A 19,523-nucleotide genomic window follows, 5' to 3' on the forward strand; every position below is an offset into this window, starting at 1 on the left:
AGGAGACAGGGAGGTTTTGCAGCACCAGGCCGGACATGGGGAGGGGTTTCAACAGGTTTCTGTCAAAGGCCACAAGTGGGATTCGATCCCCCCCACCATTATGTTCAGGTCTCTCATTCCATAAAGGAAGATATGTGGGTTTGGGACAATTTTCTTTGTAACTTTAACGGGCGGGTTTTCTTTCAGGGACCAACAACGTAATCTGCAGATCTAGAGTTGTTCACAGATGCGTCCGGTAGAGTGTGTTTTGGAGCGTATTTTGCCGGACGGTGGTGTGCAGCACAATGGCCGGTAGAATGGATGGGGAACCCAGTGATGAATAACCTGGCATTCCTAGAGTTGTTCCCGTTGTTGGTCGCTTTGTCAGTATGGGCTGAAGAACTGAGAAACAAACAGGTGCTCTTTTACCCGGATAATATGGCTGTGGTTCATGCCGTAAATAGTCTGTTGGCGTGCTCTGTTCCCGTAGTGCGTTTGCTTCGCCATTTTGTGTTGTTTTGCATGTCTCTGAATATTGTAATCAGGGCACGACTCGTGCCCGGTTATCTGAACGTGGTGGCTGATGCATTGTCTCATTTAGAGTGGGAGCGCTATCGGATGATGGCGCCGGGTGCTCAGGAGAATGGTCAGGAATGCCCGGAAGAGATGTGGTGGCTCGGGACGTCCTGTATGGAAGGCTGATATGGCAGTCTTTAGCACCAGGAACATGGGCCACTTACATCAAAGTCTAGAGGGCATGAGATGAGGTCTTGTGGTGTACTGGGGTGGCAACATTTCAGAGAAAGGCATTTAGATTTACTCTTGTGGTTTATGTGTTGATTGATTGCAGGACAGGCATCGCCGTCAGTGGTTGACCAGAACCTGGTGGCGATAGCATTTCATTTTAAATTGAATGGATGGGAAGATCTGACAAAACATTTCATCATCAGGCAGGCTCTTAAAGGTTTTCAAAGGGTAAGGCTTCGTTGGATAGTAGACATCTTGTGACTTTGAGGTCCTTCAGAGGTTGGTAACGACATTATCTACAGTGTGTTTCTCGGGTGTAGAAAGATTACTGTTCACAGTGGCCTTTGTGTGAGATTTTTTCGGCGCATTTCACATTGGAGAGCTAGATAGTAGGAGCTGGACAAGTGCAGGGGGGGTTCAGCTGACTGATGTCGAGATATATCAGGATAGGGTGCAGATTCGGTTGCACACGTCTAAGATGGATGTGTTTGGAAAAGGCTGTCAGATTACACTGTTTTCCTTGCCGGGGTAGACCTTATGCCCTGTCTCATGTGCTAAGGCATTTAGGGATGTTCGTTCAGAAGCTGCGGGCTCGTTTTTGATTCAAGAGGACAGGTCAGCTCTGTTGAGCTTCCAGTTTATTCGGGTATTCTCTAGAGTTTGGTACTCACTTCCGGATTGGGGCAGCAACGGAGGTGTCTCTCCTAGGGCTTGGCGAAGATATAGTCAAGCGGATAGGACGGTGTGAATCGATACGATTTTATTCCTATGTACGCCCTCATCGGATTGTGTAAGGGGTGTTTTGGGTAAGGTTTTTTTTCTGTCTCCACAATGTTTACATTCTTGTTCTCGTTTCAAGTTAGTTGATCAGCCACTCCTTCATCTATTGGGCACACCGGAGAGCCGCTGTTCGAAAACAGGGAATGCAGCTGGGTTTTTCACGTACCTTGGTTCAATTACATTGGATGGGTTTTCGGGATTACAGTTGGTTCGGTGTGTGCAAAGAGATTTTAAAACGTTAAAATTATATTAATTCATGCTGGGGGTAATGATTTAGGGCTTATTCCCAAGAGAGAATTAGTGAGGCTTATGAAGAGTGATGTGGACCAGATACAGGAACTGGTTACTGATGTGGTTGTGGTGTGGTCCGAGATGATTCCTCCTAGGGACCTTGCCGCGGTGGCTCGGTGTATGGGACAGGTGAACAAGACAATTTCTGTTTTCATACGGCGGACAGGTGGAGTAGTGGTGAGGCATCGGGAACTGGAAGAAATGCTTCCTGGGTATTATCGGCCAGATGGGGTGCATCTCTCAGATGTTGGTTATGATATGCTTAATCTTGGGTTTCAGGAGGTTATCAGCAAGGCACTGTTTTTGAAGGGTGGGGGGCTCAGGTGGCTTAAGGGGGTCAAGACCTGAGCTGTGGCAGGGTAAAGTGAGTTGAGAACTTGCAGGGTTAGGTTGAGTAACAAATACTCACTGGGGTTACAGTGGGTTGGTAGGTTCGAGCTCATCAGTGGCTCCGAACCGAGGGGTGGAGGGGTGTCACGGTATACCCCTACAGTTTGTTATGTATTGGTAAGCATGCCACTTGGTTGGTATGTTATGTGTTATGTTATTAAGTTACTGTCGTATTATGGATCATATGTATGTGTGTGGGTCATTACCTAGATTAATTACATGTGGTGGGCGAAGGACGTTTAAGTAACGTGTGTTTGGAGGTGGCAATGACCCTATGTTTTTATATATGTGTTAATAAAGCTGTAGACAAATATTTATCAAAAACGTTAAATTGTAGTCTGCATTTTAATGGGAGTGGGCATTAAAGTTAAGCTGGATATGCCATTAAGGCCACTATGCGCATGTCATGTGTTTGCAGTACACAAATCAATGCATTCCATAGAAGCAGGATATCCAGGGTGGGCACTAACAGGTTTTCTGACTTGTGACAGAGAAAGTGTCGGAAGGCATAAAAAATGCAATACGCTTTTTCAATGCGTGCTCTCCCTGCCCACACTGGTGAGGGGTCCATTGTTGTGCACTGTATATGGTTGCCCTTCAAATTACATGATTCACTAAAATATCTCAAGAGAACCTTTCAATTTATTTGAATTTACCCAATATTTCAAAACAAATTGTCATCACAGATTCCTGCAAACTCTGTATAGAATAGAAGATCTAAAAATAAATAGAACAGGGTATTTTTCAGTCTTTCAATAAAGGAAATTATGTCAGCAAGCTTCACCCAGATACTTATGGAAACGAGATTGTAGATGCCCGCTTAGTCTTTCCACTGAGTTACCCATCAAGAACCTAAAAGTGTCAACAAACGATATTCAGAGAATCTCTGCAATGAGCTCACCACAACGAGTCAGAGGAACTGAAACAACCACATCAAATTTATCCATCTGCAGGTTATTAAAGATACACTATAATCACCAAAGCAACTTTAGCTTAATGAAGCAGGTTTTGTGTATAGATCATGCCTCTGAAATCTCACAGGTCAAGTCTCTGTGATTTAGGAGTTAAATCACTTTTGTTTCCGTTTATGCAGCCTTGCCTCACCTCCCCTCGCTGTGATTAACACATGAAAAAAATGTTTCATTTTCAATCACAGATAAGAAATTCTAAATTAGACAGACTGTGCAATGAAGGAAGTGTTTAGGAAGGCTGTGCTTCTAAGACCATAGTTCTGAAGAATGCAGTTTGTAGGTGCAGAATACCAAAAACCCAAAGCATTTTGTATTTGCAAACCTGTAGATTTGTCCATCAAGTATGGTTGTGTATGAAACAGTGTTGAACAGTGTTGATTTACTAGCTCTATAGAACTACAATTCTAGAGCATGTATGATGAAACAGAGAAATTGGAATAATGAATTGAAACCAGAACTCCTGTCCAGAATACTCCATCTGCTGGCTATTCAAATGCTTTTTTGAAACTTTGCAGACTTAAAAACACAAATTTAAAGGTACTCTATAATGATTCTTAAACTAACTTTAGTTACAATTCGTATGACTATTTATTTAGAACACGTGTAATTAAAAGAAACCTATAATCCCCAAAATATATATATTTTTTTGTCTGAATACAAGTTCTTTTTTTTCCTGCAACATCTGTCCACCTGCTTTGGTGTTGAAAAGGTTAAGTTAAATATATTTTCTACTCAACTCGTTTCCAGCACCAAGACACCTCTACTGCAGCCGCCCAGTCTGCCTCCGACTTCGTCATCAAGCCTGCTGACATCTTTGATTGGACATTTTGTTCTATCCAATGTTTCTTCTAGAGAAGCATTGAGGATTAGATAAACATGCGTGGCAAAACACTGTGCCTGTCTAATCAAAAGCTCTCTCTCTGTTTGCGGGACGGAGCCAAGCAGTCAAGCTGACTAGCCGCACTGAACAAGAGCTCAGAGAGACAGACTATAATAAACCTTTTTAGGGGGACATAGAACCCCCCTGGCAGACTGAGAGGGCTCAAGCACAGTTGGGGAAACACCATGGGTCGCAAAACCAAAAGGCAGAAACCAGAAAAGCCGCGGCTGGGTCAGAATATTGGAGACTTACTGAGACAGGCGCATGCTGCGGCAGCCCCCATAATCGCTGCTTACCCGGACACGTATTCTGATTTCTCGGACGAACTTACCCAAGAGGAAGGTCTGGATACCCCTGTGGGCGCACACTTCCCAATCCCTGTACTTCCACGCTCAGAGGAAACTCCGGTGACTGCCATGGTGCTGAAGGCGCTCCTGGCAGATCACCAGACGACCATCCGAATGAATGTGGCGGCAATCTGCACTGATATTCGAGGCCTATCAGGCAGGATGGGAGTTCTGGAAACTACCTCCAAGGATCACTCCCAGCAAATTACCACACTGCAGAAGAAAGTCAAAGAGCTACAACTACAGAATGAGATCAATGCAGGCCACTTTGTAGCTATTGAAGACACCAGACGCAGAAATAATTTGAAAATAAGAGGCATCAAGGAAGATATACCGGCAGCAGAGACCCCACACCTCCTCAGGAGGCACCTGATGGCTATACTCAACCCAAGACAAGGCAAATCCGTGGGGTTGGACGGTTTCTTCAGGGTGCCCAAGTCTCTCCCAGGGCTCCAGCGGATGTACCCAGAGACCTGGTCGTCCACTTCCAGAATGGCAGGGACAGACATGGCTGCGGTAATGGCAGCTGTTCGAGAGCAGACATCATACCAGTTCAAAGAAAAGTTGCTCACCTTTTTCGTGGACCTCACAACCCTTCTCAGAAAACATAACATTCCATACAGATAGCGGCTGACACGCACACTGGTGGTCATACACGACGATGACAAGCACTTCGTACAGAACCAACCAGAGGCGAAGACCCTATTAGCTACACTGAGCCTCCCTCGGGATTCCCTGACCGAGACAACTAGTGGTTAAGCGGAGAGCAGGTGACCATGGGAAATTACGTCCACGGGCATTAAACTCCTAAGCTACTGCTCCAAAGGATGATGCTAAGCACTACATTCCACCCTAACCATGGCCACACGCAGCATAAGATACAGTTAAACCATCCTAGTGCAACATTTCACGTGCACACAAGTACCATATAAAAATAATTTCAAGTTGTGGGTTGCTAAGTGGGATAACTCTTAGAATAGCGAAATGCACAATTATAACCCATGTACTTATCCTCTTTTGATTGAATGTGTGACCAATTTTTACCTATGACTTGAACCAAAAATAATTTATTTTTCAATGTATCTATTTTTTTTCCTTTTTTCTATTCTACTTTTTTTCCTATGTGTGTCTGTTAGGTGATGTGTGTGTGAAGGGTATATGTGTGTGAGAGGTGCAGTGTGTGTGTGTGAGGGGACAGAATGTGTGTGAGGGATGTAGTGTGTTTGTGTGTGAGGGGGCATTGGGTCTATGCTGTGTGTAGGTGGGTGAGATGTGAAAATCTATCTTAATGTCTCTCCCTCCCTTCTTCTTTTACCAGGGAGGGGGGGACATAATGCTGCAAGCGCTAGTGGTCCGGTGGTGGCTTGTTCACTTTAGCCTGCAGCTTCTCCAGCTGACTCTCCTGTTCTCCTGCGAGCACAGCACTATATCGGAGCATTGCCATAGTAATGCGTGGCAACACTCCGACCAGCCTGCTCCGTGGGAGGAACACGGAGCCTCCCAGGCCCTGCCCTCTCTCTACTGGAACTAAGTGCCAGCGAGCCAGTGAGGGCTTACAGTAAGGCTGGCTCTGCATGGGCCGGCAGAGGAGATGAAAGGATCTCCCCTGCCGACCTTAGCCCACAGCAAAAGAGACCCACCGGGCATTTTCCACAGAACACACCACCGCCCACCTGAAATCCCAAACCGCCCACTACTAATACTGGTATCTTCATGTTATTATCATATTTGAAATATATACCAAGGTGTTGACTCAGATGTACGTTTAAATCACACTTACCCAACACATTGCTATAATATTCATCCCAGAATCCCGCAATAGCTGTGCTGAACAAAACATCTTGAAATAAATAGAACATAGTATTTTTCAGTCTTTCTATGAAAGACATTTTGTCACTGAGCGCTACCATGGCACCGGGTACATACGAATAGGGTGATGGAAGATGGCCACAGAGTCTTTCCATGGAGTTGGCTGCTGAAAGCCTTAGGGTATAAACAAAAGGCACTTCTAGAATTTCTGCAATTATTTCACCACAGGGATAAACTGGGTCTGCAAACACTACATCGAATTTCTCCATTTTCAGCTTTTGCAACAATTCCTTGTTCTTAACTACACCATCACACACGTGTTTTTGCAACAACAGCATTTCTGACGCAGTTTCTTTTATTCGCCCGTAGAACTCCCAGTGTGACAAATTGGAGGAGTCGTACATAAACAAGGATAAAAAGTCATTCAGAAGTTTTTCATTCCATTCTTTGGAAAACGGAACTGTGAAAACTTCAATGTTGAGGTGGGAAGGCTTCTTGTCCATGAGAATGTTGCCTGAATGCACTAGAGCAGTCACTTCATGACCTCTATTTGCAAGCTCTTTAAGTATTATATTAAGGTTCATCCAGTGACTTCCATCTGTTGGCCAAGCCAGCACCTTCTCTGGGGACACAGTCCTGAACAATACAGTTTGTATGAGCAAGAAAATAAAAAAACAATGCATGTTGGTTTTGCTCTTTTACTGTTATGCTATTTCAGCCAAGCAGAAAAACGTGTAGGAGAATGTATCCAGCCCCATAGGACATCACGTGACTGTTTTATGCTATAGAGAAAAACATGTGACTGCATTTACAGAGCATGCTGTAAGTGGATTTCTAGCCAACAAAATTGTGGAATCTGCGCCACCTGCAGTCAATTCAGAAGTATAATATTTCCCCATCTTAGGGGAAAAAAATACATGATAAATTAATCAATATCAAGTAAGTTACCAATAACAAAATGGAACATTTATCTCTTAAAATGTCCTTTATTTAAACAGACAAATATGTTGCCTTTTATTTAATGCTACTTGTTCTTTTGGTTGATGCACAAAAGACTGAATTTGCAGCCTTTGTCATAATTTGCATTCACTAGCCGTATAGGCTAAAAATAAATAAATAAATGTAATCAAGTCAATAAATGCTGTTTGGTTGCCAGTTAGCATATTGTTCCTGAATTTGGCTTTTGAATTTGTTTACATTTTGGTTTGTTAAGAATAACGAAGTGCCATAAGTTACAAAATATGCGAGTCCCTTGATCCAGCGCTCCCCTCTGCTTGCGTTCGTTCCACTGCATTATGATCATTTAAGAAATAAAAGTATGCTCTATTTTGTTAACCTACTATCCATGTGGATTTAGGCATTTTCTTCAAGTTACATCAGCCTTTCTACTTTCCATAGTTAAAGGCTTACTCAATCCACCTCAACCACTTAAGCTTTTTGAAGTAGTTATGGTGGTAAGAATCATGTGCAGTGTTTCAGCAATTTTGTGCCAGTCAGCGCCAGATTAAGAGCCAATCGGGCCTCGTGCTGACAATTATGTTGGACCTAATTACAGAATCGTATTGACAGAAAACACTTAAACACTAGGCATAACTCCCAAGTGTTTAATGCATCTGGCGGAGGTGGTGCCAGAGGGAAACTCACTGGATGTATTTATAGGATTACACATACCCTATGCTAATCTCTCACTTTCATTTCTCAATCAAATCTTCCAAATTATATCCCCACCAACATTGGAATTTTGTAAAGAAAAATGTTGACAGGTGGGATAAAAGGAGGTGGGCAAGTGACATAAAACATTTCACTGGCACTGCCTCAGCACTCACTTGTCCACTGCCATGGGTTGGCGCGAGGCTGCTGGATTCTGGGAACTAACGCCTATACTTACGAAGGCTCCAGAGTAAGGGGTAAAGCCATGCGAAACGTGTGATCGTTCGTTGAAATTGTGGGAACTCGACGAGGGTCACCTTTCTTTAAGGTATGAACCGGAAGTGAAGTTCAACTTCTAGGATACGGCATACAAAACTTAGGCAAAACGTCAGGAGCAGGAGGCTGGAAGTAGGGAGTAGATATAGGCCGGTAACCCCTCCCACAATTCCAGACATTCTGCCATATATATATATATATATATATATATATATATACATATATATATATAGGGCTGCCTTGAGGAAACTGGCTTTGGGACAGCGAGAAGCATAAATTCGTCTCTTTTTGGAGTAACCTTTTGACAATGAGAAGTAGAAAATCTGACATAACTTGAAGAAAATGCCTCAATTCACATGGATTGTAGGTGTAAAATATAGCATACATTTATTTCTTAAATGAGCATAATGCACTGGAACAGAGGGGAACACTGGATCAAAGGACCAACTTACATCACTTCATTATTCTCAACAAACCAAAATGTGATCAAATTCAAAATACAAATTCAGGAACAATATTTTGCTATATTTATGGAGACATGAGGGGCCCAGGGGGGCTAGATGGTGGTTTTAACCCTGTAGGGTCAGAAATACATGTTTGTGTTCCTGACCCTATATTGATCCTTTAATGTTTTCAGTGTCAGTCTCTGGCTGGAAAACATGGCTGTCAGCCTCCACAAGTGCAGCAATAAGTTGTGCCTTGTTTTTGCCAAAAGTTGGCAAATCCTTTTCTTGGCACAACAATTCCAAGGCCTCTTTGGATTGTTTGCGATAGGCCTCCATATTCACAAATGGGATAGAAAAAGAAAAACAAGAGATGGGGAGGGAAGAACTGTTTTGCACTTTGTATGTCTTTTAGATCAGCACTGAGCTCGTTTTTTGGAAATTACTCAAAAAACAAGTATGCTATTTATTTTCGTGCTAAGACCCTCTTTAGAGGTAAAACCCAGCAAGACCTAAATATCTCTAAATATATCCCACCAACTGCTGCTAGTTTGTCACGAACAAATAAAGGTTATCACAACATGTACAAAAACCAACTCATAACATATCAAATGCCAACTCATGCTTTGGCATGAAACCAACCTATCCAGTAAGGATGGTACTACAGGTACTTGTTTCACATAGGCTTTTTTGGAGTTTGAATGCAGGAGTGTGTTGTATGTAATATTTATGTTAGATTTCAGGCGTGTGTTTGCATGTTGTGTTGGTTTTTGATTGCTTGGGTGTATGCACATACAACCATACACTGCCACATACATACACAGATATACATACACATTAACACACAGATACACACTGACACATACACACATAGATACACACGCCAACACATACACATTTGCACACACCTTGACACGTGTGCAGACTGACACTTACAAACTCTGACACACAGATGCACAGAAATATACACCTTGACACAGATATACACTGATGCATGCACACAACCTGACATACACACACTGATGTATAGATACACACCCTGACATATACACACCCTGACACACAGATATACATACATATGCACATACCCTAACACAAAGATACACATACTACTATATAAACACCCTGACTCACACACACACTGATATATACATACCCTGACACAGATACACACACATACACACTGATATATACACACCCTGACACACAGATACACACAACCAGATACACCTACTGACACATACACACACAATCTGACATACACAGACACATACACACATGCATGTCATAGGTTTTATATTTGCAGCCAACCTCCTGTTAACATACCTTATGTGTGCAGGTGGGTGGCTTGCTTGAGGTCCTGTTGCTAGCTGAGGTTGATGGTAGTGTGGGGACTAGAGCTGTTCTCTTCTTGCTCTTCGCTGTCTTCCCTCACTCCATGCTGCCTCCTCTCCCTGTTTCTTCATTCCATGCTGCCTCCTCTCCCTGTTCCCTCATTACATGCTGCCTCCTCTCCCTGTTCCCTCATTACATGCTGCCTCCTCTCCCTGTTCCCTCATTGCATGTTGCCTCCTCTCTCAGTTCCCTCATTCAATGCTGCCTCCTCTCCCAGTTCCCTCACTCCATGCTGCCTCCTTTCCCTGTTCCCTCATTCCATGCTGCCTCCTCTCCCAGTTCCCTCATTCAATGCTGCCTCCTCTCCCAGTTCCCTCACTCCATGCTGCCTCCTTTCCCTGTTCCCTCATTCCATGCTGCCTCCTCTCCCAGTTCCCTCATTCAATGCTGCCTCCTCTCCCAGTTCCCTCTCTCCATGCTGCCTCCTTTCCCTGTTCCCTCATTCCATGCTGCCTCCTTTCCCTGTTCCCTCATTCCATGCTGCCTCCTTTCCCAGTTCCCTCATTCCATGCTGCCTTCTCTCCCAGTTCCCTCATTCCATGCTGCCTCCTCTCCCAGTTCCCTCATTCCATGCTGCCTCCTCTCCCAGTTCCCTCATTCCATGCTGCCTCCTTTCCCAGTTCCCTCATTCCATTCTGCCTCCTCTCCCTGTTCCCTCATTCCATGCTGCCTCCTCTCCCTGTTCCCTCACTCCATGCTGCCTCCTCTCCCTGTTCCCTCACTCCATGCTGCCCACTTTCCCTATTCCCTCATTCCTCGTTGACCCATTTCCCTCTACCCAGTGCACTCTTAAGCTGGGAAGAAGTAATCGACTGTCACTTCCTCACAGCTCTGCCAAAGTATAAGGTTTTGGTCGTAACATAGAAACATAGAATGTGACGGCAGATAAAAACCATTCGGCCCATCTAGTCTGCCCAATTTTCTAAATACTTTCATTAGTCCCTGGCCTTATCTTATAGTTAGGATAGCCTTATGCCTATCCCACGCATGCTTAAACTCCTTTACCGTGTTAACCTCTACCACTTCAGCTGGAAGGCTATTCCATGCATCCACTACCCTCTCAGTAAAGTAATACTTCCTGATATTATTTTTAAACCTTTGTCCCTCTAATTTAAGACTATGACTATGACATATCCCCCCTGTCTCGTCTTTCCTCCAATGGGCCACTGTTCCGCATTAATACCCATCGGGGGGCACTAAGTGCATGGGCCACCCAATAGACCCTCCTACGCATCGGCCCAGGTGCAGCGGTAGTTCCGCCACTGGGGAGAGGTGTATTTATAAGTGCATGGAGACTGCTTGTGATGCTGTGTTTGTGGGTGGAAGCTGCTTGTCATGTTGCATATTTGTGGGGATGCTGGTGGTAATGTTGTATGTTTCTGGGGATGCTGCTTGTGGGGCTGCGTGTGTGGCTGTTTGATGTGATTTGTGAGGGTAGGCTGCTTGTGTATGTGCTGTGTATGTGGGGGGAAGCTGCTTGTACGGTTTATGTGTTGGGGAGTTACTGCTTGTGTGGTTGCGGGTGTAAACGGAATTATGCTTGTAGGGTTGCATGTGTAGGAGAGAGGTTGTTGTGGGGTTGTCTGTGGGTGGGCCTGTTTGCAGCACAGTTTGTGTGTGTATGCATGAGGGGCTGTATTGGGGGAGAAAAAACATTTTAATTGAAAGAAAGACTAGACTGAAGTTTCTTCCCCTTTGAGTCTTACCTTGGGCCGAGGAGGGGGAGTACTTATTCCTGGTGCTCTGGTGGGAGATGTTCCTTCCGGCCGATGCTGGGGAAATGCATAAGATCTTTGCTGATGTAATGTGCGACAATGTTCTGATGCAACAGAGGGATGAAGATAGAGTAGCTCACTGGATAGTACCGCCCCTTTACTATCTGCCGCCCCTGCTTTTTGAAGTGTTCATTGTGGTAGGAAACTTTATGGCAGTGATTCAGTTTCAAATACTGCTCATCCAGAGATATTGTTGCACACCCGGCACATGTGACTTAGGAAGCCCAGAACTCTGTTACAGGGTGCCTAATGTCAATTCTGTGCATAAAAAATATTTGCCATCAACAAACAATGCACGCTGCCAATAGACATTACTGCTTCTCCCTTGCGGGAAGAGCCTGTCTGCCTCCCATCCTTTCTACCACACTGTTGCAGCCGTCCACGCCTGCCTATGCCCTATGCTAAATAATTATTTTGGCCCACCCTCTACCCTTCTCTTTTTGCCTATCCCCCTCCCTTCCTCTCCACCTTTGCCATGCAGGTTCAGAGCGTGTTTGTGCACTTTGAGTAGATTGAATCCTCCAATCGCAGAAGAAGCCTTTAACTGGACCCACGGACTGCACCCATGATGTCAGATGGGATGCACCAAGCAGTGTCGGTATTTTCGGCCAGCGCTGGATTAAGGCAAGTTAAACCTAGATTCATAATGCTCCTTTTCAGGGGCACCCAAAGAATAATGCCAACAGGGCATTAATACACAATTACATTTAAAAAAACCTGGAGAAACAATTTAAGAAACAAGCTAAACTATAACTAGATCTGCAGCAATTCTGCTATTTACTGAATAACTTTACATTGAAAATGAAATCATCCCTTCCTGAATTCAGGCAAATGTAAGTTCTGGAATTCTGGAATTTTTGTTTGATGCCTCTTGAAGTATCTAAATGTATCTTGAAAGATCAGTTACCATCATTAGATCACATAAGGGGACACACGTATCAAGAGTATTTTAGTATGCAGTGACACTTTAATTGAGATAACAATGGTTAGTAAATTAAAAGCTTCCTTTTCTTACTGGTTAGTTTAGTTTAGAGTTAATTTAGTATGCATATCCACTTGTAGATGTGCTATCGCATAGCCTTTTTTTATTTTAACAGCTTGGGTGTGCGCATTTGATTTTCAAATAACCTTAACTCAAGTGAATATTCGAGGCTGAGGCTATATTAAACAAACAATTTGAAACAAACCTAAACTAACAATTAAAATCTAACAATTAAAATCATAAAGTCAATATTATGCTGTATAATTGATGGACACAGGAAATGTTGCACAAACTCACTTGAGATGGTAATCTTGAGATACAAGTAAACTATGAAACATATAAATGAAATGAAGGTATAATAGGTTATGCCAACCCTCACTCCTTCCCATTGTTTAAAGGAATTATATGGATGGGCAATCATTTTTTCATCCGTTTCCTCCTAAACTTGATGGCAATTGGAATTTTATGAATTGTATCCTTTGGCACTTGTATTTGGCAATGTATCACAATGTAGCCAGGGCCGGATTAACATAGGGGCTGATGGAGCTGCAGCTCCAGGCCCATGGAATAGGCCCATTTAATTTTTTTTTTTTTTTTACACACACTACTCTTAGGTTTGCTACCTGACTAGTATTTGAGGCTGCCTAGCCGTGCCGGTATTGCAGTAATACCGGCAATACAAATGCAGGTATTTTTCTCAGTATAAACAGAGAATACTCGGTAATACCAGCACCAGCCAGTAGGGGTCACTGTGTGTGGAGAGAGGCAGGTATAGGAAGTTACAGCATATCTCTCCCTGCCTCTTTCTACTCACTGATCCGCAGGGAAGCAGCTACACAGCACAGAGAGTCCAGACAGCAGCTCCCAGCCTGCAGAGACAGACTACAGATCAGGGAAGTGAAGGATGGGGGGAAAGGCAGCAGGGAGACATGGGGACACAGACACTAGGGGACACTGGTAAACATGGAGACACTGAAACACTAGGGGACACTGTGAGATATGGGGATGCTGAGACACATGGGGATGTTGGGAGACACACTGGGACACAGTATCCCCATGCCTCCAAGCACTATTGTCTCTGTGTCCCCTAGTTTCCCAGTGTATGTCCCCATGTCTCTCAGTGTCCCTAGTGTCTGTGTCCCCATGTCTCCCAGTGTCCCCAAATGTCTGTGTCCACATGTCTCCCAGCCCGTCACCCTAGTGTCTGTGTCCCCATGTCTCCCAGTGTCTCCATGCCTCCCAGCCAGTGTCCCTAGTGCCTGTGTCCCCATGTCTCTCAGTGTCCCTAGTGTCTTAGTATCCCCATGTCTCACAGTGTCTGTGGTTCCATGTCTCTGCGTCCCTAGTGTCTGTGTCCCCATTTCTCCCAGTGTCCCCATTGACTTCCTGCTTCACTGGACACTGCTGTTAGGGGGTATGGATTTACTTGAAAGGTTAAAGTATAAATTAGAGAGATTAGCATAGAGTATGTGTTTTCTTAAAGGTGCATCCTTTGAGTTTCCCTCCAACACCATCTCCATTAGATACTTGACGCTTGAGAGGTATGACTGTTTTAGTGTCTATGGTCGATAACATTCTTGTCATGACTGCTAGTATGGTCCAGCACGCAGAACTATGTAACATCTACATAGACAGAACAGAAAATGATAAAACGTAAACCGGTCCTTAGAATGGCCGGACTAATACGTTAAAAACAGAGAATGGTCAAGGGAGCCAGAAATATACAACACCATTTAACAAGCCAAGTCAGGGAAGCCAGGAATCAGAATAGTCAGGAATAGCCAAGGTCAAAATACTGGGAATATCAAAAACAGGACAAGAAAACGCACTCTCAGGATTCAGGAACCAGGAATGAAAACCACGACAGGGCAATAACCTAGGTTAAATATCCCTCTGGCCTCTGACTGCAGAATGTGCGTGTGTGCGTGTGTGACCCTGGGGGGCAGAGCTATATCTGGCCGCGACCGCGTGTTCGGCACCATCTTGAACCCGGGCAGGCGGCCAGGAGAACCCGGCAGAGCGGCTCCCGACTCGTCACTGAGCAGGTAAGCACCTCGTGGCGAGCCGTGGGCTGTGACAATTCTGTAATTAGGCCCCATCATAATTGTCAGCACCAGGCCCACTGGGCTCTTAATCTGGTCCTGAATGTAGCCATAGAAATATTTGCAAAAACCAAATAACAGGTAAGTGAGATATAAAAGTGCAAATATGTGCAGGCAAGTTACTGAAAATAGGAACACTCCCTGGAATCCCTCCAAAAGATAAGTGCAAAAACTGTATAAAACCAAAGTTAAAATACAGTGCAGGGTGGCACAATCACAAAGTATGAAGTAGATAAGTAGATATAGTTACCACTCTGATGAGAGAAACATAAAAAATCATAGTGCAAACTTTAATTAACAGTAGTTAAAAACTGATACAAGGAACACTCACAAAAATATTGGCACAATTGAAAATTATCAATTAGTGCAAAAACACTTTGGTGCCTTAAATAAGGCTATGCCCCCGGCCCCCCAAGAATGCCAGTCCGCAGTCAAAACCTATGGGTACCAGAGGGGCTTCCTCCACATGCAGATAGTGATCAGGAGTCAGAAATAGTTCAATACCGCTCTACTGGTGCCCTTTTGGGGGTTTCTCTCTGCTCAACGTGTTTCGTCTTTGGCGACTTCTTCAGGAGAATGCTCACTCTCTAATGTCCAGCGTTTACATAAGCAGAGCTGCGTCCTTTCTGAGTGAACGCGCATGGGCAGTGGTGCGCGAACAGGACGTTACGTCGCCATCAGACGCACATGCGCATTCCACTCTGGAACGCTAACTAACTTTATTGGTACTATAAGCAAAAAGGACAACAACCCCAAACTAGTAAAATAAAGCCAGGGTATCGTGCCAAATGCATATTAAAAGCAAACATCCACAAATCTGACTATGTATAAATAATACCAACTGGAAACTTAATGTACTTACAAAATGTCAATGCATGTTGGGGTCGATTTGTGGATAATGCACAAAAGGTTACAAAGTCCAAAGTATATGACTAAAATATATAACCATATAACAAAAAGATTTATATCATAATATAATTTTTAAAATGTCATAAAATTCCACAATAGGGTATCAAGGGTGATAAATGTTGGTGAATACATAAAACCATAAATAACTGATAAAAAAGTTGATAAATAATGGGAGAAAGGGATGCACAGTGAAAAATGAATATCTAATATAATCTATAGAAAAAATAAAAGATAGTTATTATCGTCATGATGAATAATATGACCAAATACTTAATAAACCAGTAAAATACAAACATCATCGCGATTTGTTTGTATTTTACTGGTTTATCATTTTTTTCCATAGATGTTCAGAAAGACTGGCATTCCTGGGGACATAGCCTTATTTAAGGCACCAAAGCGCTTTTACTTGTTTTTTTGGGCTCTGATCAATTAGTATTTTAGAATTCCCAGGCATTTTAGACTGTTCCCCAAGGGGGAAAAAAATGGATTGACGTGTTTAATTTTTAGAATGTCACTCTAAGCAATCCTTATCTTAAAAGGGCTCTCTAAGTAACAAAATCAGTGCAGCTTAGTGTAGTGGCTATGTTGCCAACAGTCTATTGGCACTGTGCCTTGTTTGTTTTGTCAGTTTGGGAGTGGTTCTGCAAAAAACAAGGCTCTGGGTATAATAAGAGGCAGAAAGCACAGGAGGCAGGTTAATCAAGTGCTCTCAGCCTGTCACTGCCGTCGTTGTTAGACAGCACTGCTATTGGTAATGCTATTTGCCATTGGCAATAATGTTCCTTTAAATTACTCAGAATCCTTCAACTGACTACCTATTTTTATCTCTTTAACAGATTATTAAAATATATATATTTATATACTCATCCTTCAATGAGGCTGCGAGTAGTAGCAAGTGCCCAAGATAACAATCTTGCATGTATGCTGCTGTGTTTCAGCTCTCTTCAAGTAGGAAAGAGAGATCCTTCTTAGTTGTGCACATTGCATGTACATATTGCACTCACAACTTGCATTAAACTGACACAACAAAAGGCAAAATAAAAAGCCCTCCTTTGTTGTGTCAGAACCATGGAGGGTGGCTTATAGCCAGGGCTGCCCCGAGTCCTCTCACATGGCTTGCCCCTGATTCTACCCACAGGGCCCATCCCGAGTCCACCCACAAGGATCAAGTGTGTGTGTGTACTGCATGTAGTGTTTGTGTGTGTAGTGGATGTAGAAGGTGTAGTGGATGCAGACTGTGTATAGTGAATGCAGAGAGTGTGTTTGTGTAGTGGATCTAACTTCAGCTGCCTTCTTACTGCTACTATAAAAAAAACGAATTTTCTACAGACTTTCAGACAATGCACCTCTTTACAGACTTTCTACAGTACAGCAGAAAAAAATGCATAATATAGGAACAATGTAAATATTTATAAAGTAGATTAAGGGTTCTATACTATATTTTGCTTTCTTAGATTACATACATTTCCCAGGTATTTATAGGAATCCACTGATTTCCTGCCGATAAGGCAATTTTTGCTTCTTCGCCCTCCTACTCCCTCCCCTCATGCTTTAAAACAATGCAACATATCTAACAGTATATTCTAGTTAAAACCAGGGGAATAAAACTCAATTTTCGTGATCTTTATCTCTAGTCAATTCACAAGTTGCCCCAGACAGATGAAATAGTGCAGTTAAAGCCTATATAGGGCAACATATATCTATATTTGATGTGTCTGAGCATATCCAGCACACCTAAGCATGCGTTTGCTTGGCATCTTGCCCTACTACGAAATGAGAGGTAATCTTACGCAGCAACTGATACACAGAATGCAAATCAATACTACATGTACAGATAACTACTGAACTACTGACTAAGGACACTTGCAAAAGTATTTAAAAGCAATACAACTCAAAATCTTTAGTTTGAAATTTTGTTAATATAACATTTCACTATTTTTGTCGACTTTGTAATATAACTTGATAAATAAGTGTTAAAGGGACACTATAGTTACCAGAACAACTACAGCTTAATGTAGTTGCTCTGGTGTCTATACCATGCCCCTGCAGGCATTTTGCTGTAAACATTACCTTTCCTGGGTCAGTGCTAAACAGTGTGCAAGCCTGTACTGGAGTTATGGGGTGTAAAAGGGAGTGGAAGGGATGTGAAGTAAGGGAGTATAGGGGCTGTGGTGGGAGCAAAGGGGCAATATGGTTGGAAACGAGCAGTATGGTGGGAAACAGGGGCAGTAGAGGGGGACACAGGGGCAGTAGGGTGTGGGCACAGGCTGTAACGAGGGACACTGAGGCAATAAAGTGGTGTCACAGGAACAGTATGGTGGGGTAAATGGGCAGAAGAGGGGGACAGGGGCTGTATAGGGGGGTAGGGGAAGTAGAGGGGGGAGACAGGGGCAGTAGAGGTGTGTAAAAGGGGGGCAGAGGCAGGGGGCAGGGTCTGTAGAGGGAAATAGAGGAGGCACAGGGGATAAAGAGGGGGGCACAAAAGCAATAGAGGGGGGACATGGGCAGTATAGTGGGGACAGGGGCTGTAGAGGGAAAGAGGGGCTGTAGAGGGGGGGCATGGGCTGTATAGGGGCGCATGGGCAGTATGGTGGGGCAGAGGCTTTAGAGGGAAATAGAGGGGCTGTAGACAGGGCAGGGGCTGTAGAGGGAAATAGAGGGACTGTAGAGGAGCAGTATGGTGGGGCAGGGGTTATGGAGGGAAATAGAGGTGCTGTAGAGTGGCACATGGGGCAGTAGAGGAGGACAGGGTCAGTATGGTGGGGGCAGGGGCTATAGAGGTGCTGTAGAGGGGCACATGGGGCAGTATGGTGGGGCAGGGGCTATAGAGGGACGTAGAGGGGGCATGGGCAGTATGGTGGGGGCAGGGGCTATAGAGGGAAATAGAAGTGCTGGAGAGGGGCACATGGGGCAGTAGAGGGGGGCTGGGGCAGTATGGTGGGGACAGAGGCTATAGAGGGGGTAGGGACATAGAGGGGATGCAGAGGGGGCAGGGGCTATAGAGGGACATAGAGGGGTATGGGCTATAGAGGGAAATATAAGTGCTGGAGAGGGGCACATGGGGCAGTAGAGGGAGGCTGGGGCAGTATGGTGGAGACAGAGGCTATATAGGGGCTGTTAAGGGGCAGGGGTAGTATGGTGGGGCAGTTTGGTTGGGCAGGGGCTGTAGAGGGGGCAGGGGTAGTATGGTGGGGCAGTTTGGTGGGGCAGGGGCTGTAGAGGGGGCAGGGGTAGTTTGGTGGGGCAGGGGCTATAGAGGGGGCGGGGCAGTATAGTGGGGGCAGGGGCATAGAGGGGCTGTAGAGGGGGCAGGGTTAGTATGGTGGGGAAGGGGCTATAGAGGGACATAGAGGGGCAGGGGCTATAAAGGGGGCAGTATGGTGGGGGCAGGGGTTATAGAGGGAAATAGAAGTGCTGTAGAGGGGCACATGGTGCAGTAGAGGGTGCAGGGGCACTATGGTGGGGGCAGGGGCTTTAGAGAGGCTGTAAAGGGGGCAGGGGTAGTATAATGGGGCAGTTTGGTGGGGCAGTGGCAGTATGGTGGGGGCAGGGCCTATAGAGGGACATAGAGGGGCAGGGGCTATAGAGGGGCTGTAAAGGGGGCAGTATGGTGGGGCAGGGGCTATAGAGGGAAATAGAAGTGCTGTAGAAGGGCACATGGGGCAGTAGAGGGGACAGGGGCACTATGGTGGGGGCAGGGGCTATAGAGGGGCTGTAAAGGGGCAGGGGTAGTATGGTTGGGCAGTTTGGTGGGGCAGGGGCTGTAGAGGGGGCAAGGGCAGTATGGTGGGGGCAGT

The 19,523-nt window shown here is 44.6% G+C and overlaps 1 protein-coding gene across 3 annotated transcripts in view; it reads right to left on the reverse strand.

Moving 5' to 3' along the window:
• Positions 1–19,523, reverse strand: part of LOC134614698 (UDP-glucuronosyltransferase 2A1-like) — a 139,822-nt gene that overhangs the window by 75,837 nt on the left and 44,462 nt on the right. The window contains exon 1 of one of the 3 annotated variants that reach the window (XM_063458749.1): positions 6,166–6,894. The exons of the other annotated variants lie outside the window; for them this stretch is intronic. Coding sequence (XP_063314819.1) covers positions 6,166–6,877 — 712 coding nt within the window. The 5' untranslated portion in view covers positions 6,878–6,894. Of the gene's footprint in view, positions 1–6,165; positions 6,895–19,523 lie in introns of those variants that run through there. 3 annotated transcript variants of the gene reach the window in all.

This window comes from Pelobates fuscus, chromosome 6, assembly GCF_036172605.1.
Source record: "Pelobates fuscus isolate aPelFus1 chromosome 6, aPelFus1.pri, whole genome shotgun sequence".
Lineage (NCBI taxonomy): Eukaryota > Metazoa > Chordata > Amphibia > Anura > Pelobatidae > Pelobates > Pelobates fuscus.